The sequence below is a fragment of the Pocillopora damicornis genome, chromosome 5, assembly GCF_964200805.1.
Source record: "Pocillopora damicornis chromosome 5, jaPocDami1.2, whole genome shotgun sequence".
Taxonomy (NCBI): domain Eukaryota; kingdom Metazoa; phylum Cnidaria; class Anthozoa; order Scleractinia; family Pocilloporidae; genus Pocillopora; species Pocillopora damicornis.
Window position 1 is genome coordinate 17,080,712 of NC_142674.1, and position 26,073 is coordinate 17,106,784.

At 37.1% G+C, this 26,073-nt stretch overlaps 2 protein-coding genes and 1 pseudogene across 5 annotated transcripts; 2 read left to right on the forward strand and 1 right to left on the reverse strand.

Moving 5' to 3' along the window:
• On the reverse strand, positions 1 to 20,096 carry LOC149045686 (cadherin EGF LAG seven-pass G-type receptor 2-like). 4 transcript variants are annotated; one of them, XM_089207418.1, is made up of 9 exons: positions 18,797 to 20,096; positions 17,643 to 17,879; positions 13,949 to 14,073; positions 13,058 to 13,182; positions 11,968 to 12,254; positions 6,725 to 6,884; positions 6,381 to 6,644; positions 4,986 to 5,054; positions 3,757 to 4,209 (listed from the first exon to the last, which is right to left on the reverse strand). In XM_089207418.1, exons 4-7 carry the CDS (start codon positions 13,138 to 13,140, stop codon positions 6,581 to 6,583), a joined length of 594 nt encoding a protein of 197 aa, XP_089063544.1. In that variant the 5' UTR covers positions 13,141 to 13,182; positions 13,949 to 14,073; positions 17,643 to 17,879; positions 18,797 to 20,096; the 3' UTR covers positions 3,757 to 4,209; positions 4,986 to 5,054; positions 6,381 to 6,580. The 4 variants fall into 4 exon arrangements, with proteins under 4 accessions (XP_089063547.1, XP_089063545.1, XP_089063546.1 ...); XM_089207421.1 differs by lacking the exons at positions 6,725 to 6,884; positions 11,968 to 12,254; positions 13,058 to 13,182; ... (1 more) ...; positions 17,643 to 17,879; positions 18,797 to 20,096 and adding an exon at positions 1 to 151 and having other exon boundaries at positions 3,941 to 4,000; positions 6,381 to 6,585; XM_089207420.1 differs by lacking the exons at positions 6,725 to 6,884; positions 11,968 to 12,254; positions 13,058 to 13,182; ... (1 more) ...; positions 17,643 to 17,879; positions 18,797 to 20,096 and adding an exon at positions 2,851 to 3,604 and having other exon boundaries at positions 3,941 to 4,000; positions 6,381 to 6,585.
• On the forward strand, positions 1,984 to 2,680 carry LOC149045687 (uncharacterized; annotated as a pseudogene).
• Positions 8,088 to 11,281, forward strand: LOC149045688 (uncharacterized). Its single transcript, XM_089207411.1, has one exon. The coding sequence runs from the start codon at positions 8,218 to 8,220 to the stop codon at positions 11,140 to 11,142; it is 2,925 nt and encodes a 974-aa protein (XP_089063537.1). The 5' UTR covers positions 8,088 to 8,217; the 3' UTR covers positions 11,143 to 11,281.
• Positions 20,097 to 26,073: the final 5,977 nt, after the last annotated feature.

The following is a 26,073-nucleotide window of genomic DNA, read 5'->3' on the forward strand; positions in this document are numbered from 1 at the left end:
ACTTGCGGATGAATTCGCAGAATTTATCTCGTTTTTCTAGAATTCATTGAAAAAAAAGGAAAATCGGGTTGAAGAATGGATATGGCAACTTGGGATCTAATCCATTTGGAGGATGAATTCTCAGATTTTACCCCGTTTTTTGTCAAATGCACTGAAAAAGAAAATGGAAATTCGGGGTAAAGATAGCATATGGGAACTTCGGGTATTTGTCACTTGTAGCATGAATGCTAAGAATCTAACTCTTTTTTCTAACATTCACTGATCAAATGGAAAATTAGGGTGAATATAGCTTATGGGAACTTAGGGTATTAGCCACTTACGGGCCGAATTCTCAAAATTCACCCCGTTTCTTTAGAATTCATCGAAAAAAAAAAAAGCAAAATCGCCGTTAAAGATTGGATTTGGCAACCTAGGATCTATTCCACCTGAAGGACGAATTCTCAGAATCTGCCTCGCTTTTCTAGAATTCACTGAGAAAATATGCTTTTATAAAATGAATTTTCGTCATTTTTTTTCATTTTTTTGCTAAGACAAGCGAGTTGCACAAAGAAACAGTTCTTGTAGTTGTAAGCTCCTCGGTTATTTCCGACACGTTTTGTCTCTAATTGAGACTTCTTTAAGGAATGATTACAACTAATGGGGAACAGTATATTATATAGCACGTTGGTGTGCGTAAGTTTTGAATTTCCATGGAAGTTAATAATAACTGAAAGCGGGCTTTATAAAAAACGCCTAAATTCATATTAAGTTATTGCGCATAACTTACCCCGTTTTTCTGGAATTCATTGAAATAAAAATAGAAGATCGGGTTGAAGATTGGATATATTCTACTTGCTGAATAAATTGGAAGAATTTATTTCGTTTTTCGAGAATTCCCACATAGCAGTTAATATTGGATATGTCAAGTTGGGATGCATTGCATATGCAGGGTACGAGCTGTTAAATTGTTTTGATTTTCGAATGCGCTCAAATTATAGAAATAGGGATGAATAGATATACTACATTTGTATGTTAGATCGCCGGAATTGCACCCTTTATTCGCGTAAAAGAATTTTGGTTCGAGGGTAGGTGTCTGAAGGTTACCCTAAGGTGAAGTTAATAATGTTAGCCGGTTCATTGTAGAATACCCTGCCCAAAGCCTGGGGATTATTCGAAAAATATCACTGAGCATGGGAAGATTTTTTGGCTGGAAAAGAGAATGTAGCCTTCCCTATAAAATATTTATCAGTCTGCTAGTTTTGGTGTTATGTTTCACCACTGTGATGTTCTGATTGTTGAGAAGGATCTGCATATTACTCACACCCTTGGAATTTAAGTCAACTTAGCGTTAAAATGTTTTCTGGCGGTGAGAAATTTTCTCAGGAGTCGCTGTATTTACAGATGCATGTGCATATATCGACGGCAAACTACTGATTTATCTTTGCTTGACAAGCAAAGTGAACATCTAAGTGGAGGCCTACGGGTACTATGCACAGTCAGATAAAACATTGTAACCGAATAATTGAAGGGTTGAGTGTAAAAGAAGCCATTCCAAAAGGATCTCATTCAAGATAGACATCTGCCCAACAAGTGGAATGCTTATGTGAGAAAAGAAAAGAAAGGAAAACCTAAGTAATTCAGATTTAATCAAATTTTTAGTAGACGACAATATTAACAAGCATTACTTTCTTGTCATTATTAACATGCATCACTAAAGAAGACAATTGATCGAGCAATAATTATTATTCATGCTAATGCTAAGTCAAAGCTTTGTCATGGTTTATTTCTCAACAAGATATTGTAGATGAATATGAAGAGTGATTTTATCCAACCGGTGAAATCACGATGGTCGGTTGCCAAGGGTTTTTCTCCCGCAACTCTGATGCACGCTGGCGCAGAAATCGTCAGCGGCAGTTGGCACGAAAAGTAAAGGCTACTTCAAAAATGGCGGCTAATAATGACAGCGCGAGCACATCAAACAAACTCTGTTTAAGGCACTTCGGCATGGAGGATGAAACAGAGAGAGGAGACCGGTTTTGGAATACCAACTCCGTAGAGATGAAGTTCTCTACGGAGAAAGAATGGTTGAGGAGGGTTCGTTTCGCAGAAAATAAACCTAATTATGGGATGAGAGACCTTGATCCCGTGTTGGAAGAACTCACAGGCAACAAGCTGGAGCTTGTAGGTCCCCTGGTGGATGGCTTCCTTAAGGAGATCGGGCTCTCTATTAATGCGAAGCTCGCTCGCTCTAGAATGACCGGTCTTATGGCGCCCATCACTCTCTTTATGCCATTTCAAATCTTTAAACATATCTGGGTTTTAGTACAAGGCTACAGGGGAAGCGCGGACACAACCAAGAATGGTGAGAGAATAACGCTAACTTTCCAAAGGCTCGACACTGCAGAAAAATTTGGTCTCTCGCGAGATTTAAAGGAGAGAATTTTCTCAAGAAGCGGCTCTTCGGGAAAATTCCCGAAGATGGTCGCGTGCTTCAAAGTTATAGCGGCAGGTCAATTGTTGTTGTTACACAAACTACGCCGCTGCAAATGGTTTATTCAACAAAACAACAAAGGGTCGTAACCACATTTTGCGTGCAGCGCTATGATCGAGAAGGATTTGCAAAGGACTCAAATTTGCAAAAGCTATTGAATTTGAACATTATCTAGCTTGACAGTCAATTAACAGTAGGAGTTGCTAATGTTTTGTTAGACCTTGTCACGAAACTTCATACATCAAAAGAATGACAACTCTGAATGTAATCTGAAACAAAGTTCTGAGGGAAACATGTTTTTAACACGAGCAGATATTTTAAAATTTAATCTTCGTATCTTGTAGACTGTAATACATTGGAGTATATAAATAGAAGTATGGTTTTACCCAAACATAACAGCTGAAAGCTTTTTTTATTATTTGACTAACAATGATGTCTGATTCATTTATGAAATTATCCTATCAGTATACAGAATTACTCCTTTTAGTACTTTTTTACTCTCCTGGTCAACACCTCGTTAAATATATTGAGAACAGTATAGAGAATATTCATGCTGTTGTTAGCATGTAAAGGGTTAAGTGCTCAAACCTTTAAGTACAAAATTCCATAAATTCATTAGAGCAGAAACCCTGCCTCTAAAATGCAAGTCGGTAAAAAAATAATGGGTATATAAAGTTTTATATGTAATATATCAGTGTATACCAAGTGATATCAGTGACAACAGTACTTTTGCATTTGGACAGGTTTAACCTCTCTGACAAACATAGCTAATTTAAAAAAAATTGCACCAATTTAAATATATTTTTCTTATGAAGTAGGTATAATACTCACATTACTGGTACACATAATTTTTTGAGAGCCTAGTTATCATTCTCATAACAAGTATGCCTTATTGTGCACTAAATTGACCAAGAAAAATAACTTTCAAATCAAATATTTTAGGAGATTTAAACTGTTGATTAAAAAATAATTCAACTACCCCTCCCCAGCCAATGCACCTTCAAGGCGCTTAACTAGAATTTCCTTAGTACCTGCAGTGCTTAATCATCTACTACGTAAAGCTTCCTTTAAACTAGGTACTGTCATCAAAGTTGGCTTGATAGCTACACTTCTTACTTCAGTGGCATTGCAGAACTTGAAATGAGAAGGCAATGATAGGTTATTAGCAAAGCGAGTATTGAACTGTTTACAGACAACAGGTTTTAGTGCACACAACACTGATTCTGTCAGACCTCTGCTGCTTGCACAAGTCACAAGGTCAATACTAGACAAACAAACTTGACAACTGAGCAAATCGTTTTCTTTATTGCTACCACAATTACAAACATTTGATTGGTAACAGTGTGGTGGAGAACATAATTGGTAGTGTGAGGCATAAGAAGAGGGCATTGGCTGATGTTCTGCGAGGTAAAATGAGCGAACATAATTACTTCGCATTACTTGCCACCATTTACCAGTGGCAGTACTTACATTTGACCGGTTAGTTAAGGTCAAATCTTCCTTCGCTCCAGAATGTTTGGCCTCTTTAGCCTGCAAAGAGACAATGTAAAGAGACACAGCAAACTCAACAAAATATATTTCTTACCAATATCGAGAGTAATAATCGTGTACAGGGGCAAAATGCTTTCGGTACAACGACTGTATCTGCGCGAGTCTCGTTTTAAGTGCGGTAAACTTCTGGCCAAATTTCCGCAGAAGTTTTCCATCTGTTTTAACAGAGCCACTGTCCCTACGGAGTGCTGTCAAATTGAAAGTAACAGCAGTCAAGATAAGAGGCTTACACGGCCAACAAAAGGTAGTAGTAGGGTTAAGTGTACATAAAAATATCTACTGGTCCAACAAAACTCGACCTCACTGCCAGTGCCTTCGAGCTCGTGTCAATATAAACAAGGAGGTCACAATTCACTGGTCATTTGTTTCTAAGAGCAATATTCAAATGAATTTTTAAAAAAAAAAAATTGTGTGCTTTTTCATGCACTATCATAATCAGCTATTAATACTTGCGTCTTGGTAGCTAACGTCCGCCCACGTTTGCTACGGATTGCGCATGTCAACGGTTTGTGCAAGTCAACAGAACGAAAGCTGATATTATTTTTGAAAACTGGAGCCGAAGCGGAAAAAATTAAAACTAAAGATTACTGCGATGACCACAGACATCTGAATAGATCTTAATAGTAGCGTGCTTTCTGAATAAGTGTGATGATCACAGTTAACACCTCGTTATTGGCTTCTGTTTGTAGTAAAGTGACTGGATGAAAGGGCGCAAGTTTCACAGGCCAATTGGAGAGGATAGTGAAATAAAAACCGGCGACAAATAGACCGTGGATTACTTGCAAAAAAAAAAAAAACCAACAACAACAAAAACAATTAAAAATAATTCGGATCAAGGTCAGTACCTGCGCAACTGCGTACCTACTCTTCCCTTAGCCAAAAAACAACACTAACTTGATATTAGTTGACTGTTCTTGGGTCAGGGGAAGGGTAAGTGCTCAGATATTGATCCAATAATTATTACCCGTTGAACGACGTCCCACACATCTTTGTTATCGGAGCTAAACAGCGTTCTGGCTGACTGAAGAAGGACCTGTGGATCATATCAAATTATAACTTAAGTTGTTGTTCTTGAGAGAAGTAGAAATTGTAAGCGCAAGGGATCCCGGATCGAAAAGTCGGTTTTGATCCGTAAACTACTCTCTTGGTTGCGTTTTCTGGCAAAGCTTTCTTTAACCCTTTACACCCTAACATCAGTATGCATATTCTCCATACTGTTCTCTTTACAATTCCTGATGGCCCAACAAGGAGAATTGGTTGAACGATCCTGAGCTTCTGTAGTTGTTGATCATTTCCATTATTTTCATGACCTTATTTTGTCATTCAGGGCTGATATTGTAAGGAAAAAGTAAATGCTAGTCACTCTTCAGGGTGAAAAAATTGACCAGTGAACTTCCTCTGCACATTCGCAGCTGCACACTTGAATTAAAAGTGGATTTTCCCGTCTTAAAAATTTGTACGTTGTGTCACGTCATCATTTCGAAACAGCTCTCTTAGTCACAATTTCACATCTTGACCGTGGGTTTCTTGTGACTTGGCAAGAAATAGGAAATTTAGACACCATAAAACTATTATCTCCGCCACCAAAACTTTTTACACAGATAAGGCAGTGAACGCGTTACCCGATTCAACAGGTCTTCTTCACGCGAGGAGGTCTGCCTTTGAAAGTGGCAAAAGTTAAGACAATGTTTGTACAGTTAACCCTATGCACTCTACGATCAGTATGCATAATCTCTATACTGTTCTCTTCACCTTTCCAAAGGTCCTGACAAGGAGAATTTGTTAAACTATCTAGAGCTTCATTAACTGGTGATCAATTCCTTCATTCTCATGACCGTAATATTTGATTCAGGGATGATATCGTAGGGAAATGGCCTAATATTCATACATCCACTATTGCCATGCTCACTCCAATAGCACAGTTTCAGCCCTAACTACATAAACAAGCACGCACGAACACACATGCACGCGCTTGTACGCACCTGCTCGCACTCACACTAACGCTCCAAACCTAACGTTTAGTCTGTCTTGCCTTTCTGTGATGTTTTTTCATGTAAATTATTAACAAGTAATGACACGATTTATCTTGCAATTTAGTGTAATAAGTACTTATAAATTTTTCAGACTACAAACTTCACTCGCCCTACAGCTAGTGCAATTTTGTGGTACTGAAAAATTTACTCGAGCGTATTAACACCAAATTGCACTCGAAATCGTGTTATTACCTATACTCATAAACAACTATCTTTTCCTGCAAGCTTCGGAAAATCAGTGCATTGCTACTAATTTAATACCTGGAAAAGGCTACAGAAACATAAGCCTACAGTTTAACTAGAGGAAATTGTTTAGAAAAGCATACCTTGTATACAGCCTCTAAATCCACCATACACTACAGACTTGGTAGAATTCTTCCTCGCTCCCATGAAAAACTGTCTGACAACTCCAAGGTCTTTTCCACTGGATGCATCTGCAGAGACTTTGTAGATGTAGTCCATTGTTATGTTAAGGGAGAATCTGTCCAGAGGATCTCGATGTGATGCCGCTGGGTATCATTCACCGCTATGTGAGGCAATTGGAGAACCAACAGCCCTTTGTAGTTGTATTACAGTTTACCATCAACCAACTGAAATAGCAACGAAGTTCACGTAAGTATAAGAACGTTCAATGACTTTTAAAACATGTACCTCGATTTACATAACTTACCTCCGACACCGAAGATGATGACGAAAAAGAGGTTTCAACAGAGTTCCTGAAGGCTTGGCTGTGCGGAATCTCATTGAAACACTCCACGGAAGATTGACCTTTGAGTTGGCAGGCACCCTCCTAAAACTCTGTCCTGAGAATCTCTCAGTGTATTTCACACCTGTTGAACAAAGAAGTTTGTATGGATGGTTTCCATATAAGAACTCGTGATAAGAAATTGACGTTCTCCTTAGTTGGGGCATTTTAGGGTAACGTGACTCCCAGAAAATCAACGCTAACTGGAGTCCTGGATAATTTCTCTCCAATTTAACCCTTAAATTCCCATGAGTGACTAAGACAGTATTTCTCCTTACAAAATTAATACAATATCAACCAGATAAGAAATGAGAATAAAGAAAAACATCAATTCGGGGATAGCTAGCTGATCCAATACTAAATTCTCTAAACTAATATTGTAAGAATTGCAGACAAGCAGACAAGCAGACCAGCGACGAGAATAAAGAAAAATATCAATGAAGGAATTATCAATTGATCCAATATTAAATTCTCAGAACTAACATCATAAGAATTGTATGAGAGACAGAAAGGAGAATTAACAATGATATCTTGGCAGTGAAAGGGTTAAGAAACAGAAATTGCTGACATAACAGAAGACAGTATTTGAGGAACTCGGCCCTTAACGTTAAAAATGGGAATCTTTCAACTCTGAGGATTGTTCACAGGGTTTTTGAAACCGGCAGATCTTCGTCAGATGTACATTAAAACTGATTTTTCGCTCTTTTCTCAGAACTGTCGTGTCAAAATCTGGTATGGATCGATAATTCAAGGCGAAAATACCGGTGATTAAGTACGTGCATTTATTAATTGAAGATCCACTGACTCAGATAAACTCAACGATATATTTCTCATAACAAGGAACCGCATAAATTTAAATGCTCATAAGGTGTCTTTTATCATGCACAACTCATGAACTGTTGTCTGCATCTTACAGTACCGCTCGCGTATACGTTAACCGAAAAACGCGAATTAAACGCGCAAAAAATCGCATGCAATTTCGAATAAAAAACTCGTGCGCGTCAAAAAATCGCACGTGCGCGCACGACTTTTAGACATCAGCCTCATTAGTATGTATGAGGTATCCTTTTGTTTTTCTAGTGTTTGCGGTTTATTGTTTTAAAGAATAGGCTTCAATTCAATCGCACTAAAATACTACAAGGCTACCAATGACAAGCAAACTTGTTGTTTGCAATCGTCGTTCGAACCGACCTTCCCAATCTGCTAGTACCAATGCGACTTCGTAATCGGAACATATAAATGATTTACCATTTTCCAACGGAATTTATTTATCAAAATAGCTATTTTCCACTTCGTATATTCTTGGTTTTCACGTGACGTCACAGCATATGCAAATTAGGCGTCCGCCATATTGGTGTCGCAAAAGCTTATTAGCATATGTCAAAATGCAGTGTTTTGGTGCATGATTCTTTAAAAGTATGTCGCGTGATTTGGACAAAATTTCTGAAAACATCAAAAAGGAAGAAAAAAAGGAAGATATTTGCAATATACTTTTAAGCGACTATGTTAAAAGACTAGAGCCACATGTTAAACAAAGGTATTTAGAAAAAATATCACTCGTGGGGATCGATCCCGCTACATTGATCGACGCAAAGTTAAATCCACAATGTTTACCACCCATAGAAGCTACAGATCTCCTGTGCTATTTGGTTATCGATACGAGTTATTACACAAAGAAACAGTTCAAAGCTTTCAAAAGCTTGGAGGCCTACAATCAGATGGTGTCGGGTTTTATTTCCAGTGTTGAAGGCAAAGTCATAGGTGAAAAATTCGTGGTGATCGGAAAGGTGAGACATTCTCAACGAATGAATGAGCGACCATTTGCAGTTTGGATTATTACTAATAAGGAGGGAACCGTGTTATCAGCCCACTGCCTTGGTTGTAAAGCTGGACTAGCTGAGACTTGCTCACATATTGCAAGTATTTTATTTCATATCGAAGCTTCAACGAGAATTAATGAAACGCTGGCATGTACGCAAGTAAAGTGCACGTGGTTGTTACCGACTTATGTGAGTGAGGTTCCTTATGCTAGGGTCAAAGATATCAACTTCAAGTCGGCGAAAAAGTTGAAAGATAACTTAGATGCCTGTATTGAGGGACTATCAGAAAACTCTCCACCTTCCTTATCAGCACCTTGCACTACAAAGAAAGCTAAGGTCTCGACAGAACGGGTTACATCTGGAGGAACTGAGCTTAAACATTTGCTTGCCAAAATAAATGAGTGCAAGTTCAAACCTGTTGCCTTAAGCTTGATTGAACCCTATTCTGAACAGTTTATCATGAAAAGTAGAAGTATCCCAACCATTTCTGACCTTTTTGATCCATGTAATTTTGACCTGTCATATCCAGAACTCCTAGAAAAGTGTGAAAATATTGATCTGACTATTTCAGAATCACAGGTAGAATTAATTGAGCAAGACACCAGGGAACAGGCTAAAGGAAATGCATTTTTCAGGCACAGAGCTGGGCGCATTGGCGCATCTCTGAGTTGGGCAGTAGCTCATACTAACCCTGCTATGCCATCACAATCCTTAATTAAGTCCATCTCATATCCTGATCTGTTCAAAGTTACTACTAAAGCAATCAGTCATGGCCGTAAGAATGAGAGTGCTGCAGTGAATGCTTATACCAAGACTACGCTAGAGACTCACAGAGATCTGAAAGTTGAACAATGTGGTATGATAGTGGATAAACAGCACCCCTGGATAAATGCTACTCCAGATTTTTTGGTATCATGTTCATGCTGTGGGAATGGTTGTGGAGAAGTCAAATGCCCTTACAACATTGAAAACTGTGACCTTGAAAGTTATGTGGAAAAGAAGAATTCATGTCTTGAAAAGGTCAATGGAAAGGTACAGCTCAAGAGAAATCACCAGTACTTTTTTCAAGTACAGCAACAGTTGTTTATCACAGACTCTCAGTATTGTGACTTTGTTGTGTGCTCTTTTGACAATAACAATCAAACAAGGTTTTTCTTGGAGAGAATTTACAAGGACATTTCACACTGGGAATCAGTTCTTCCAAAACTCACCAAAGTGTGGAGATCTTGTATCCTACCTGAAATCTTAGGAAGATGGTACACCAGGAAGCATGAAATTGCTGCACTTGTACCAGCAGGTGATATAAAGCCTGTTTGCTACTGCAGAAAACCCAAACCAGAAGAAAGCACAGTGCCTTGTCAAAACCCCAAGTGCCCATTCATTGAGTTTCACCTCTCATGTTTAGGGATATCTGATCCCTTACCCAAAGTATGGTACTGTCCAAGCTGCCAGTTACTTCCAGAATGTAAGAAAGCCAAGAGAGTTACTAAGATCAAGCCTGATTATCAAAAGAACCCTGATTTCGATGAAGCAATGAAATTACAGTCCATTTGTGTTTGCAAAGCTAAACCTGTTGTAGGGGAAAAGCTGCTGAAATGTCATAGTCAATGTCAGAGTGGGAAATTTTTCCATCTGAAATGTCTAAACTACAAGAGGATGCCCAATAACAGCAAGCTATATTGGGTCTGCAAAAATTGCAAAGTGAAGAAAAAACCTGCAGACAAGTCTTCATTAACTATCCCTACCACATGTTCTTCTTATACCACCAGTACTACATGTACTGTCAATAATCCATCAGCTTCAGTTGTGTCTGGAACTGAATATGAAAGTGACAAGGACATAGAAATACCCTGTGTGACTGAAAGCAGAACAGCTTCTGAATCTTTTGAAGATCTTCATGAAAATGAGTCAAATAAATACTGTACTGGAGATGAATATGAAAGTGATGAGGACTTAGAAATAATCTGTGTGACTAAAGGTGTAGCTAACAGAATTGCATCTTTTGGAGATCTAGATGAGCATGACTATGACATAATCTCATCTCCTGATGGCTGGTTGGATTGCAAAATAATACAGGCAGCACAAATATGCATCAAGAAAGTAAATCCTCTCATTGAAGGTTTTCAAAGACCAACTCTTGGAAGAGTAAGGAACTTTGACATAATGACCAGTGACTTTGTTCAAATCTTACATACGGGTAATTCACATTGGGTGTGCATTAGTTCTATTGGTTGCACATCAGGATGTGTTAATTTGTACGACAGTCTGTACAATGACATTATTGATGATGAAGTTGAGCAGCAAGTTAAAGATCTGCTACCAGATAACTTTGTTGGCATTGAAGTTGTACCAGTGCAGCAACAAATGAATGGCAGTGACTGTGGCGTTTTTGCTGTAGCATTTGCAACATGCCTTGTGTTTGAACTCAACCCTTCAGATTTTATGTTTGACATCCCAAGAATGAGACCACATTTACTTGAATGTTTGAGAGCTGGTGAAATCAAAGTTTTTCCACATTTTTGAATACATTTTACACTAAAAATGTTGTTTTGTTGTTTCATGCTAATCTCAAGAGTAGCAGTCATTAAAAAAAAAAATCCAAGAAGAATAATGAACTCAAGCTATTTTAAGCAGCTGTGCTCAATAAACAGTCCTTACTGCCCCCTGAAAACATATTATTACTCATCCGTCGCAACGGCCTAGGAATTTGTTCAAAATAAACTTATTCTCAGTGCATTGTAATTCGGTAGAATCTGAGCTAAGGCGCCCGTTTGTTACTAGTTGTCGCGTCCGGAATGCAAGTCCACGCACGAATGCTTATTTCATAGCTTTTGTCATCGGTGTACATGCTGTTCTCAAAAACTGGTTCATTCATCTCGCCATTTATACAAAAACTAATAAGTGCTACTCTCTTATTTTAATGGCGTTGTGTTACAGTATGATTACTTTCACGACTGCGTCTTGCTCTAACTCGTATGCAATTTTTTGTTATGAGAAACCGGATTGAGTATTGACAGATTGTAGTTATGTAAATTTCCCGTTGTCTTCTCGCCGCTTTTTCAAACCTTGAAGTCCTTTGTTTCATACAACAATGAAATACAAAAGAAACTTATAGCACTGAATAACAAAGACACGTGAATCGCGCATTTTTTTTCGACCGTGCGCGCAAAAAAATCGTATATACGCGTCTGACTACCCTGCGTCAGAGCGCATGAAATTCGTCTGCGCAGTTAACGTATACGCGAGCGGTACTGTGTCCAAAAGATTCCGTACTATTCCGAACGCTTCAAACTAAAGTAAGTGCCAAAGGAAAGTTCACTTACATATCCGTAAAGAAAAATTCAATACCTGTTTCACAGCGACTTCCATCAAACCCAGTTGGGCAGTCACACCGGCGAGAACCAAGTATGTTAAAACACGTGCCTCGCTCGCAAGGTTTATATGCGCACGTGTTGCCCATTGCTTTACATTTAGCACTGGTTCCGTTGTTGTACAATGGCTGACTGAGGTCCAAGAACTTGTGATCGATGTAAGCATTCCTGACGCAGCCAGTAAAATGTTTGTAGAGGACTGGGAATTTAACTGATAGCTGCATAAGCCCACCGAGAAGAAGAGGGCCTGTCAGATCCAAGGAGCTATTAAAAAAAAAAACAAAACAAAAAAACAAAAAAAAAGGATCACAGTGTTACTATTTGCAGTTCGCTATTTATTCTCATCACAACAACATTCCATACACGATTTTGAGAATTTAAAAAGGAAGTAGATATCTAGAATTATGTATAGGACAAGTAGTGCAAAAAGAGTACACTTGTGATCAAAGCACACTGATCAGGAAGTTCTAGCCCTCAAGATTACAGTTGACCCTTTGACTCCCGGAAATGATAGCTCCAACAGCAGTTTGACATAAGTAATCTGACAAAAAAATCACTGCTTGGGGTCAAGAACATGTCAAAAACATCTATACTAAAATTATTGCATATATTGACCCGCTTATAAATACCTAAACTTCTGATGATAATGATAATAATAATAATTAATAATAACCATAATAACAAATAATAATAATAATAATAATAATAATTAGTCGTATGATATATTTCTCTATTCTTAATTTGCTTGCAAATTTTAGAAATAATTAATTCAAACAAAATCGGATATAAACATAGCAAATAAACATCAACACAGTTTTTAAGAACCCCAACTAGTAAAAGGCAGCCAAATTGGCTTTTAACAGAGCAAAGCCAACAAGTGGAAGTCAGTGCAACTGAAAACAAATCCAGTGAGTAGCAGAGTGGAGAACTACAACCTGGGACCACTGGATTATAAGTCCCTAAGCACTTAGCAGTGCCCTAAGCAGCTGGCCAGCACCCTAAGCACTCAGCCACTCCCCCTAATCCTTGGGTCTTTCCTGATGGTGTGCATTTACATAAAAATGTACCTGTAATTTTCAGATTCATCTTTAATTTGAAGCTGCTGTGCTGCGGTACATGGGATGGAGGCTGCTTTGGTCCCTAAATTCATTGCCACTGCAAGTTTACAGTTGTCAACAATGATGATGCCAGTCTAAACAAAGAAAAAAAAATGATTTACTGGGTAAAAATCATTTAAAAAAAGGGTTACTAATCCATGAAAGTACAATATATTTATATATTATATATATATTATATTATATTTTTCAATATAAAGGCAAGACTAACTCTGGGATACTGGATAGTAACAGGGGTTTAACCCTTTAACTCCCATGACTGACCAAGAGAGAATTTCTCCTTACAATATCAATACAATATCAAGCAGACAAGTGATGAGAATAGGAAAAATTTTAATTAGGGATTATTACTTGATCCATTACCAAATTCCCCAAACTAACTTCTAAAAAAACAATATGGCAGACAGTAAGGAGAATTGTTAATGAGATCTTGGGAGTTAAAGGGTTACAGGTAAAGGTGAAAGGGTCAAAGGGTAAAAACCCTTAAATCCCTCCAATATATGTACAAAAAAATTGGAAGTAAACATAGTAAATAAACATCAACACAGTTTTTAAGAACCCCAACTAGTAAAAGGCAGCCAAACAGAGCAAAGTCAGCGAGTGAAACTCAGGGCAACTGAAAACAAATCCAGTAAGTAGCTGAGTGGAGAACTACAACCTGGGACCACCAGATTCCAAGTCCACCGCCCTAAGTACTTGGCCAGTCCCATTAGCACTTGGCAAGTGCCCTGAGTACCTGGCCAGTGCCCTAAGCACCTGGCTAGCACCCTAAACACCTAGCCAGCGCCCTAAGCACTCAGCCACTCTGCCTCTCTGATGGCGTGAATTCACATAAAAATGTACCTGTAATTTTCCAATTCATCTTTAATTTGAAGTTGCTGTGCTGCGGCACATGGGAAGAAGGCTGCATTGGTCCCAAAATTCACTGCCACTGCAAGTTTACAGTTGTCAACAATAGTAATGCCAGTCTGAAAAAAGAAAAAAAAATGATTTGCTGGGTAAAAAACATTTCGAAAAATGGTTACTTATCTTTGTATGTATTAAATTTGTTCAATATAAAGTGAAGACTAACTCTCCCATGAGTGACCAAGACAGAATTTCTCCTTACAATATCAACACAATATCAAGCAGACACATGATGAAAAAAAAAATCTTAATTAGGATTACTTGATCATTACCAAATTCCCCAAACTAGCTTCAGAAGAACTGTATAGCAGACAGTAAGGAGAATTATAAATGAGATCTCGGGAGTTAAAGGGTTACAGGTAAAGGTGAAAGTGTTGCTTGCTGAAAGGATCAAATCCCTCCAATATATGTACATAGCAGTTTACCCTTTAACTCCTAAGATGTGATTGTTAATTCTCCCCTCTTGCTGCTACACATTCCCTTTTAAATTACAATTGTAGTTACAAGGATTTGGTGTTAGATCAAGAAGACAACTGTAACTGATAAGTCTGAGTATTCTTATTACCTGTTTGCAGAATTATGTATGGATACCATGGGGAGAAGTTACATGTTAATCACTTCTAATAATTATGTATGGATACCATAGGGAGAAGTTACATGTTAATCACTTCTAATAATTATGTATGGATACAATAGGGAGAAGCCAATTTGTAGAATTATCTGACAAAATTAAAGTGGCCTAGGCTACCTTTCATTCAGATGAGGGCATGCTGGTTATACAATTGTACAATGTACAAAGACATGATAAGGAAATGATAAAGGAAAAACCTAGATGGAAAATTCTAATTGTTATAACTAGGCAGTCATAGATGAAAGATTCAAGTTTCAAAAACAATAATCTGATTAGGATTCTGTACAGAACTGATAACAGTAGCACTCCAATACTAAATATTATGCCCTCCAAAGGTTTTTTGGGGCTCAACTACATTCTTTTACATAATTTATGGTCCACAACTGTTATTTCAATGAGATTTTACATCTACAGTGATGCAGTTTTGGAATATGGCTCTCCCTTATCAGCTGCAGATTATTTGGTTTCTACCAGTAATTGCCATGCCTACACCGGAAGAGAAATAATTCCAAAGGGTTTTTTTTTTCTTTTCTCTAAGTTAAAAATTCAGTATCAACAACATTCAAAAGGGATTTATATATTTTAGTTTTTTCTCACAAGTTCAGACTTTTTGTTGTGTGATGCCCATTCTTTTCCCATGATCTTTTCATTTTTTTTAAACAATGCAAGTTATACTTCAACTCGTAATTACTTTTGAAAGAATACAATGAATTACTTATAGGTCATGCATTTTCATTGCACACCACTCAGCGCTATTGCAATGAAAAACAAGTAACTTTGAATTCTCTCCAATAAATAACAAATAGCAACTGGAGGGGGAGACAGGACTATGTCCCAATTTTTGTCCAGCCCCCACAAATGCTGTTTTTTAGCACAAAGAATGAAATAAATGATGTGCACAATATCATTGTAACATGACCTCATCCTGTAACTATTTTATGCTCATTTGATTCCTAGTTTTAAAATGTTCCAGATTACAGGAACACTCATTTGTGTGATGATGTATTCATCACTGCATTCATACTCAGACTAAAAGCACTCTGAATTCTCAGAGTTGAAATTACAACCTTTGGATTCGCACTTCTGATGTTCTCTCATACATACTGAAGTATATGAACTGTATGCGTTTACTGCTATCCCCAGATTGTTCTTGTTTTTTCCCTTCTTATTACTTCTGCTGCCCTTCTTTGACCCTTTAACCCCTGAGAGTAACTAGCATCTAATTTCTCCTTTCAATATCATCCTTGAATCAAACATTTAGGTCATGAGAATAAAGGAAATGATAATTAATTGAAGAATCTCTTGATTGTTAGACAAATTCTCCTTGCCAGCACCTTAGAAAATGTATAGAGAACAGTAAGGAGAATATGCATACTGATGTTAGGGTGTAAAGGGTTAAGACTTTTTATCCATATGTAGTCAATTTGTTCATTTGTATACAATGTTTGGCAAGATCATTTAAAACACAGGTTATCTTGGCACATGTTGTGCATGTTCATACATGTTTCAATGCTAAGTTTTTTGTCATAGCTGTGCCAGGTTGAAATTTTGAATTGCTTATCACTGCAGGAGCTGTCTACATCAGTATGTATGTTTGTTTTTTTCCAAACTTAAACAGCTTGTTGCTCTGAAGAAGCTGTGATACTTCCAAAATGATTTTTGGATTATTGATCTGAGAAGGAAATATTTATCTTCATTCCTTTACATTTTGACTTTCTTTAAGTTCAGAGGTTATCAATGAAGGTAGTAGTTGTTTTCAAATTTCAAGTTTGGTTTTTTTGTTTTTGTCTTGCGTGGAGTTGTTGTTTTTGTTTTTTTAATGGATGATCGAGAGGAAAAAAGGGCAAGTGTTGTTTTTCATGAAAATTTTCTTGAAGAGTTTTACCCTAATTGAGATGCTCTATAAAATAGTCCTGTAATATCTATCAAAATATTAGCAAAGAGAAGCAGATAATTGCAAAGTTGATCATGTCTTTTGGGTGGTTTGTTTAATCACTGATGAAAAACATATGTTTTAGATTTTTATCAGGTTTTGGCTTCCATACAGTGAAATTTAACCAAGATTGAGTGCATGATTTTATGAAATTGTTCCTTAAAAAAAAAAACAATTTTCAACTCTAAGAGATAAGGCTCTCTAATCAATTTAAATGATTGGAATTTGTGCATTGTAAGGAATGTCAAATGAAAAGTATTGTGTAACATACACCACTCCAGAACTGCACTCTTCACATCAGTAAACAATTCCATAAATAATACAATTTTTGGCCATTTTTTTCTGATATTGAGCAACCAAACACACAATTGTGCAACCAGCAAATACCATGGTAATGTGAATGGTCAGATACATTTGAGACATGACCCTCAACACTTGAATCTTAACAACTGAAGTTAACATATTTACCCTCAAATTATACAAGAGTTGTTTACAGGTCATTGGCCACCAAAAATACATATAACCTTTAGAGTAAAAAAGTTTAAGCCACAAAATCACAGGACACTCATAAACATATTGAAACCATCATGTGAATATTGCTCTAGAAAAGCTCCAATCTGTAGTTTTACACTTTACCTGTAGGTACATGTCAGTTTAGTTTACAAATTTAAAGTAACATCCAGTTCAGAACTTTGCAAATTGTAAAGTACCAGAAAAAAAGAAACAGATTGTAACACAAAATAAATTGAATTTCTCATTACTCCCAGAAGTAACAAACATGTAATTATAATATCCAAACATAATCCATTACACGGGTAATGAGAATACTCAAAGTTGTTATCTTGACCTGATACTACCAGATTCTTGTAACTAATTTAAAGAAAATGAACAGCAGCTAGAGGGGAGAATTGACACTTAGATCTTGGGAGTTAAAGGGTTAACTGAACAGGAGACTTACATGGTATAAAAGGTTCTTGATGAAATAAAATATAACTCGACATTCATGTGCATATACACAAACAAAATGGAATTCATATCGCAAATTTTTTTTCAAAAAAGATTCTTACCCTGTTCTGAAATGCCACTTCTACTTTATGCCATCAATGACACCACCATTTACATTTGATGTAACAATAACTTCGTGGGAAAAAAGTGAAAACCTGAACCAAACTTGTCCTTGCCTGGCACCTCCATGGCAATAAAGTTGTGTTTTCCATCATACCGTCCATTGAGGAGCAAGAGCCCACTGTGCACAGTGGTGGCAAACTCCATCTGTATGTGTAAACACCATCTTTGTTTCAGTGCTAGGAAAAATTAACGTCATCATTATCATCACATCAAAACAAACTACAAACAGTGACATTGAGTAACAATCCATTCACCCCTAAGAGTGACTAGCATCTAATTTCTCATTGCAATATCACCCCTAAATCACTCATTAAATTCCCTAGAATAAAGGAAATGATCACCAGCTAAAGAAGCTCTTGATTGTTGTACAGTCTCTTTGTCATTAACCCTTTAACTCCCAGAAGTGAGTAACATAAAACTTCTCCCTACAATATCCATACATTCTTCAGCAAACAAGTAATGAGAAAATTCAAACTTATCAGGTAGAAGCTGCTATCTTGATCTACTGTAGCACCAAGTTCTCGTAACTAATTTACAAAGAAATGTATAGCAGCTACAGGGGAGAATTAACAATCAGATCTTGGGAGTTATAGGGTTAACTTAGGAAATGTACAGAGAACAGTATGGAGAATATGGGTACTGATGTTTGGGTGAAAAGGGTTAACATAGAATTACCTTTTAGAAGGAGCTACATGAAGGATAGTAAACCAATACATTTAAACTCACAAAAAGCCTCACAACAATTAAAATTCCATCCTCCAACACAAGGTAGAAGTAGCACCTGGATTGGAACACACTGCTCCTAACAAAGTATAATTATGTGACTAACTTGTTTGATTTCAAGTCACCTCCCATATTAATAATCTATTCATTACACAACACCAGCTCTTAACTTTAAAAACCTCAACATTCAAAAATTCATGTCTTAATTCTGTCAGTTTTTCATCCATTTTCAATCCTGTGTGAAATTCAGTATCAAGTGGCTCATGCAGTCATGCAGAGGTGACAAGTTTTAAAAGGGGTGCTTACTAAAGTAAAGTAGAAGAGCTTATTCTAGGAATTATAGTCATGTAACTACAAAATAAATCCTTACCAGGAAAGGCAACAAATGATCCTTTTTTAAAACTGCACGTTTTCAGTTGGCACAGTGACCCATCAACTTCATTCAGATCTTTGCACTGACAGGTGAACCTGCTTCCAAGAACATTTTTACAACCACCATCACTATGGCATGGATTTGCATTTAGATGATTTTCTGTCGTTTTTGAGTCTGTATGACACTTGCTCTTTGACATGTCAATCTCACAGTTTACACCAGCTCTTCCTGGATTGCATATACAAGAGTAGCCTTCCTCTACACACACACACTTCCCATTGTTTCCACAAGGATTGGAGTAGCACAAGTTTAAACCTGTGTCACAACTTTCTCCTCGAGAGTCAGTAGCACAGGGGCATCTGTAATTAGTTTGCACTCCAACTGAGCGGAATACCACCTTTAATGAGCTGTAGGTGTTGGATTTGACAGTATAGTCAGTGTGTAAGGGGAAGTTGCATATTTCTTCGACAAACAAGCCATCAACTCCATCAGAGTGTTTTCTTGAAGTCTAAGTAACGATTTTCGAAGCACCAAATAATCGGATTTGGCGTCGAATCTGAAATACTTTCTCCATTGTGTCTCTCAAAGCCTTAGCGACGTAGGATCTTCTTCGTGAATGAAGTCTTTCAATCGAAGCACACGTGTTCCGACTGAAGCGGTCCAAGACACTTTTCTCTGAAGCTTTCTAAAGCAGTTTTTTCCAAAAATTGTCACGATCAGAGGTCTTTGAGTCCTCTCTGCTGAATTAAAAATGGAAGTCGATGATACATAAATGTTAAACGGATTGAGCTGTAGCGATGTGCAGTCTGGCTTGCGAATCATTCGCAATAATCCGTTTGTTGAACAATAGACAGAATTTGAAGAAGAGTAGTATGTTCGTCGGTGTTCGATGCTTCAAGCGTGTAATTCGTCCATCCCGGTCTACTTAAATTATCTAAAATACTATACGGCTCTAAAGATGAATAAATATTAATAACGGTGCCGTCCACTCGATGAAAAGGCCACAGGCATAAGTGTAAAAGAAAACCCAACGATGCGCGGTCGAAACAAGCCATTTGGTAGCGAGTCTGCTGACACCGTGTTAAGATAAGCGCTTTTCATGAGCGAATTTGAAAATCACCAGTTCTTCCTTCAGCATACGTAAATGAACAACACTCGCTATTTTACTTTTCCATAAACACGGCTCAAGATTGGAGCGCTCATCTTAGAGCACACGAGATTTGAAATACCTTTAATCTTTTCGGTTAGTTTGGTCGAGTGTCGGCAAGAGGTCTAACTTTGTTTGACTGACAAGTTTCAGCTAATTGGTTTCCTCGCCCTCACGTGATCCCTTGCTGTAGCCGCGCGAGTTATTGAACCCAAGGTTTGCATGACAAATGAAACTATTTGATTTTCCACAAGCATTCTTGTGTGATTTATTTGCAAACAAAAGGAGGACTAGAGGCTCACCGTGTGATCAAACAGCAAGTGTTTTTCATTTCGACATATTGAAAAGTTTTCAAAAACATCGTTCAAATCAAGAACTTTCGCAAAATTGACAAGATTTGCGCGGAATTTTACAAATTTTTTAGTGGAAATAAAATTGATTGAAATCGCTTTTGACAATATACTTAACTCCGACTTGTATCTTAAGGCTTGAATGCCTGTCACACAAGATACCTTGATGATATTGCTTTAGCGTAAGCGCAAAAGTTAGTCTCTAATTTTTGCAGCTGAACCAAAAAATAAAAAATATATCTATTATTGCACATGATTATTATTATTACTATTGCAATAACACAACCAGACCTTTGCCTGGGTCATCCTTCATCTGATTTGTGCTCAATCCCTAGATGAAAGATCGCAAATAATTAGCAAAGCGAAATTGTACTTGTAAACGAAAGCGTAGCGTGCGTGACTCTGACATTTCCTCTCAAATTCTTGACGTGCCAAAAATTTGCAGTGCGGAAAAAAACTCTCTAGAATATTTTGTCAAGTATGTTGTCTTTACAAGTGTTTGTAACTTTGAACGTGTCAAGACTTGCTAATGATCGGTTGACGATAAAACACAAGAGACAGGATCCAAAAATATGTGATATTAAGGCTGCCTATGGTTTGTCTTAGCCATAATATATCTTCTCATTCAACAAAGAAATTATTTTTCTTCTTTCCAAACTTGGAATAATAAAAAGATCGATTAAATTTCAAACGGGGAGATATGTCCTTAGATTTTCAAAATTCAAGGAATAATTAAGTCGCTAATTAACGATTGGCAGAAATACGATATAAGGCGAAATTAAATCAAATATGGATACCAACAGGTATGAATTCGGAAGTATATATTCAAGAAGGAAGTTGATGCGACTGGGTTGTCATCTTGAAATAAAAAAAAAATGTGTCCTGAAATCTTGCAAAAAATGACTGCCATCTGTTTTGAAAACAAAGTGCACAGCTTCGGCGAGTCATTCTAAATACAGGCGTTGAGTGCAGATCCGCCTACACTTGCTATGCGATATCTCCAAAATCACAAGAGACTCTCGACATCAAAGCCGTAATCAATTAAAACAGAGCTTACACTGATTTAAATTTGACGCAATTACTCAAGAGCCTTGAGAGCAATGCAACTTATAAAGCATTCTCTGAAAAAAAAAATACTCTTAAAGAGAGCGATACATATCATAGCGCGAAAAATATTCACGCTGATACAGTTTGAGTGAAAACGCTAATTTTCCATTTGTGATTTCCTGATAGCACAGCCAAGAATTCAAGCTGAGAGTTCAGGGGCAGCAATGCTCTTTTTTCATGTTTTCAAGCGAAAAGGATAAAATAAAGCTTCAAAGGAAGGCCGCTGATCGCAAATAAACGCTTGCCAATTACTGATAACTGTCTAAATAATGAACAGAAACGTTATAGAAACAGCAAGACGAATCAATATACACTTGAAAAACAAAACGAGACCAAACTAAAACGACAAACAAAAACAAAAAACAAACGAAGAAAGACAAAGAGAGAGGAAATTAGAAACTGTTGGAAATGGGAAAATTGCTTGACAGCTGACGGTTGAAACAGTCTAATGACGCCACTAAACTTTATTTGTCACCAAATGGCTTCAAGCTTCAAGGATCTCTCACTTGATTGGCTGATTCAAAACAATGATGATGTCATGATTCTAATCTTTGATCAACAAGAAGAACATCATGCTAATTTGCCGATCAGCAACGGTATTCGAAAACATTAAAGCTACATGAGAATTTACCCATCTATAGATTATCATCAATCATTTTATTTGTATGGTTATTAGTATTTTATTATTTACATGTATCATCATCGTCATTATTGCGATTGTTATTGTTATTCTCGCCTTTTCTATCCCAATAGAGCAGTGTTTACCTATCTGATAACTATCTAATTTTTTTACGGGGGGTTTCTCCTTAGAATTATTCAGCGTCAAAGGTGTTTGCTCATTTAAAACGCCTGGAAAGTTTTATGCTTAACAGTGTTATAAAAAAATTTCATAAGAACCGTAAGATACCTCAGTTACTCTCGATCTGAATTTTCTAACGTGTTGGATTGACTATCATTACGGAACCAAGTGATAATAAAATTATATTTATAGAAACCCGTTTATTCAGAAGTTAATTGCATTCTCCAGATGGTTGCAAGCTTATAATTTTCTTGTCCTCTTACTTGCTCGATTCGAGGTGAGGTCATCAACATTTAAAGAGAATTGGATTCTGAAATACATCTTTATGCAAAGTTAACGTCACCGTCTTCCTTGTTTTGGTATTTGCTATCACGGAAGGAATATTTATATTCAGCGACTTTCGACTTTGTTCGGCAGGAATCTATTCATTCTCAGAGAGACACCTTAGAGAAAGGTAATTTTTTCTAGGCTATTTTTGTACCGTGTGGAACATTGAAAACATGGTTATTCTAAATATTATATAATTCAGTTGTGCCGTGTATAATTGATCATCGCCTATGGTCATCATCTCTATTATTCGACTCGGTTGTTAAACAATTATTTTAAGGCTGATGGTTTTTAGTACCATACAAGTACTGATTCTAATTCTGAACACGGGGTGACTTCGACGGACATAAGATTATTGTTGTGTTAATACCATTATCTCAGTATATTTAGAGTACTTTAGTTTAGAGTACTTTGATTCTGTATGTTTTATCTCTGATAAAGTGCTTGTTAAATAAGCTTTGCTTTTATAGTTCTAGATCTAAGTGTTCGTTATAGCTGAACTATATTCGCACATTTATCTGTTTCCCTCTTGACAAAAAAAGGAAAAACTGCTGAAATATTTTTTCTTAAAATAGTACACCAAATAGGAAGAAAACAAGACAACATTGGAGGGACAAAAATCCGTGGGAGAGATCATGCAATTCTGAGGTAATCCACTTATTGTTATCAACGAACTGTTCTTGGCCGCTCGTTCTAAAGGAAACGGCTAACTACTAATAACTTAAAGACTATTATCATTTCCTCTTCTATCTCAAGAGAACGTTCCATCTATTTTCTCGGGGGGTTTCTCTCTAAGACACCTTGCATCGAAGGTAATTGCTCATTGAAATGCGTTGAACTTTTGATGTTTAACAATGCTCTATCAAATTTCATATCAAGAAGTCTCGGTTTTTGTCGAATTCAGTTTCTTTTACCGTGTCGTTTGCCCATTTCATGCTAGCAACCGGCAATATAAAATCTTCATTCTAAGTTCTAAGGGTAAAATGTCAAATTGTACAACATGTTTTCAAACGCAATTTCGATCGTTTCTTAATAGCTGGCCATAGTAGCATCATTATTAGCATTATCATTATTATAATTACTCAACAACAACAACAACAACAAGCCTTTATTTCTCACAAAAATGGAATTACAATGAAATAAGAAAAATGATTATAATGATCAGGCAAAATAAACATAGTCGTATGTTTTGGAGCCTAAGGGCTGGAGGAACCGTTAGGTTTTCGAGCTAGCCCTCTATGAATTATTATCACTATCGCTATCATTGTTATTATTTATATGATTATTTGTTACCTTTGAATTATTGGTTGAAAGTCAATTGGTCGCTGTGCTGTATCAGAAGCTATATCAGTAGCCACATGCAGTCTCAGACTGCCTGTCGTTCCTTTATCGGTGGGAGAACTTAACTAAGCAGCACAACAATCAGCGGATTGCTCGCTTTCCTACCAAAAAAGGAACGATTTGACTACATCCGATTTTGATTATTTTTTACCTTTTTTTTGTTTCCACAAAGATTGTCATGAATCCCCAGGTTGTTCTACTGCTCATGCTGGTAGCCGTCCCCTGCACATCTGCGAGTATGTTGCTACTGCCATTTTGTAATGTTTATCTTCTAGTCAACCGAGTGATTCCCTATGAAACCTTATAACCAAAAGAAGTTTAGCATGATAGACGCATTACAAATTCCAACCCTATTCTGAGCAGGCTTTTCTGTATCTGAAGGAGACCTTGGAGGACTTAACCCGTTACTCCAAATTTTGACAGAACTGATACACTAAGTACTTGTAACAACCGGTCTAAACCATTCAACCTCTCATGCTGGCGTTACATTAAAAAAAATAATGAGAAAAGCTTTAAATCTCAGGTAAGAAGCTCGCCGTGATTGAGGAGTGTCTTATTGGTATTTGCGACATTTCATCGAAAACTCGCCATCTTGAAACGTTTCCTTGAATCGGACAATAAATGTTTTTTTTTTTTAATGATGGTAATAATAACAATATGGTTAAAATAAATCTCATCACATACAGTCGAGTCAGTGAACTTCCGAATTGCGTATGATGTAGGCAATTTGTACTCCAATCGTTTCGTGAGAGTTTTAGTAAATTGGAAGGCTTTATCTCTCATCGAGAACAAAGGGAAACTAACCTCAGGAGTTTGTTGCCATCAAGAAATTGTATCCGGCTACGTTCGGGACAGAGTCAGACATTCTTAGGCGCCTTCCGGTGAGAAAATTCGCACGGGCTGTTTTTAAGTAAACTTTCAGAAACTATGAATCGAAGAAAAGGTTATTAAGTACAGAATTCGATAAAATCATGACGATAAACTGAAAAATTGTAAAGTGGAAGTTGACGGTTATCAAACTTTTTCTTTGAGGAAAAGTCACTGCAAAATGTCAATCACAAAAGATCAATCACTAAAAGTAAGCTGCTCAAGTTGTGAAGTAGTCCTTAATATTCATTATATATTTTTGGTAAGAAATGTACAAGAAGTGTCAACGTTTTGTCTCGGTTCATGTGTTTCTTTTAATCATCTGCTAGTAACTTGTCGAGGCGATCAGATTGCTTGTGCAAATCAACAAAAGTGTATCTACGCTTCTTTCCGCTGCGATGGGTACAGTGACTGTAGTGATGGATCAGACGAACAATGCAGTAAGTACTGCGGTTGATAAGTAACTTCTACTTCTGTACATCTTCTTATTCTTTATATGGGCTTAGCGTAAAAATGCCGCTATTCTCAAAAAGCAAGTTTTAAATTGGAAGGCTAACTCCCTTTTCAAAAATATAGAAAAAAAGGTATATTTTCCAAGAACCCCTCATTTGCAAGAACACCTCTAAGACAGCGAAATAAAGCTGTGACGTAAGTCATATGCAGAGGTAGTTTTACAAAACTGAACTGGATATTGGTTGAATGCCGTCACATTGGGCCATCTTTAGATTAAGAACTTTAATGACATGAAGACGGTTCTTGTGATGGCCAAAGTCCCTTTAAAATCGAATGAAATAAACTGCAACTAGTCGAATGAGATAGCGGCGATTTCATATACGAGATGAACTCCTTTTGTATCTTACCGTTGGACAAAATCAAATGCATTAATTGGGAGACCAGAAATGATGATTTGTACTTTGCAACGTAAAATGCTCTATATGATAAATTTTTAAAGCAACCATTATTACGCATGCATGCAGTGAATGAACACTTCGGGATTTCTCGAGTATATTGAGTTCCCCAAGCGTTAGCATATTAATTTGAAAAAAGCTTTTCTAGAAATATAGTCATGCACCCATCGGCATTGCCTTAATTGACTGTATTAATTGACCGCACGTATCAAGAAATGGTCCATGGTTCCGGGTCAACTTTTCCATTAGGCATCAATCAAAAGACCTGAGTAATTGGTAATCCTGATGGACTTTGGCCGAAGGGAGGCGGAAAAGCTCGTAACTGATCGAAAAAAATTATCAGAGTGACAATTTTGTTGCACTGGGGGAGTGGGTAGTGTAAATATGCACTGGTAAAATCAATCTCCATCGGTGTACCCAAGGGTAGA

What these genes read in the sequence shown, in the direction of transcription:
- LOC149045686 (XM_089207418.1), bottom strand. Translation starts at nt 13,140, where the DNA reads ATGAATTTAGGGACCAAAGCAGCCTCCATCCCATGTACCGCAGCACAG. An exon ending in TGGAAGTCGCTGTGAAACAG is followed by an intron (nt 6,885 to 11,967) that starts GTATTGAATTTT and finishes TTTGTTCAACAG; the next exon opens with GTGTGAAATACACTGAGAGA. An exon ending in CATCATCTTCGGTGTCGGAG is followed by an intron (nt 6,645 to 6,724) that starts GTAAGTTATGTA and finishes TTGCTATTTCAG; the next exon opens with TTGGTTGATGGTAAACTGTA.
- LOC149045688 (XM_089207411.1), top strand. Translation starts at nt 8,218, where the DNA reads ATGTCGCGTGATTTGGACAAAATTTCTGAAAACATCAAAAAGGAAGAA.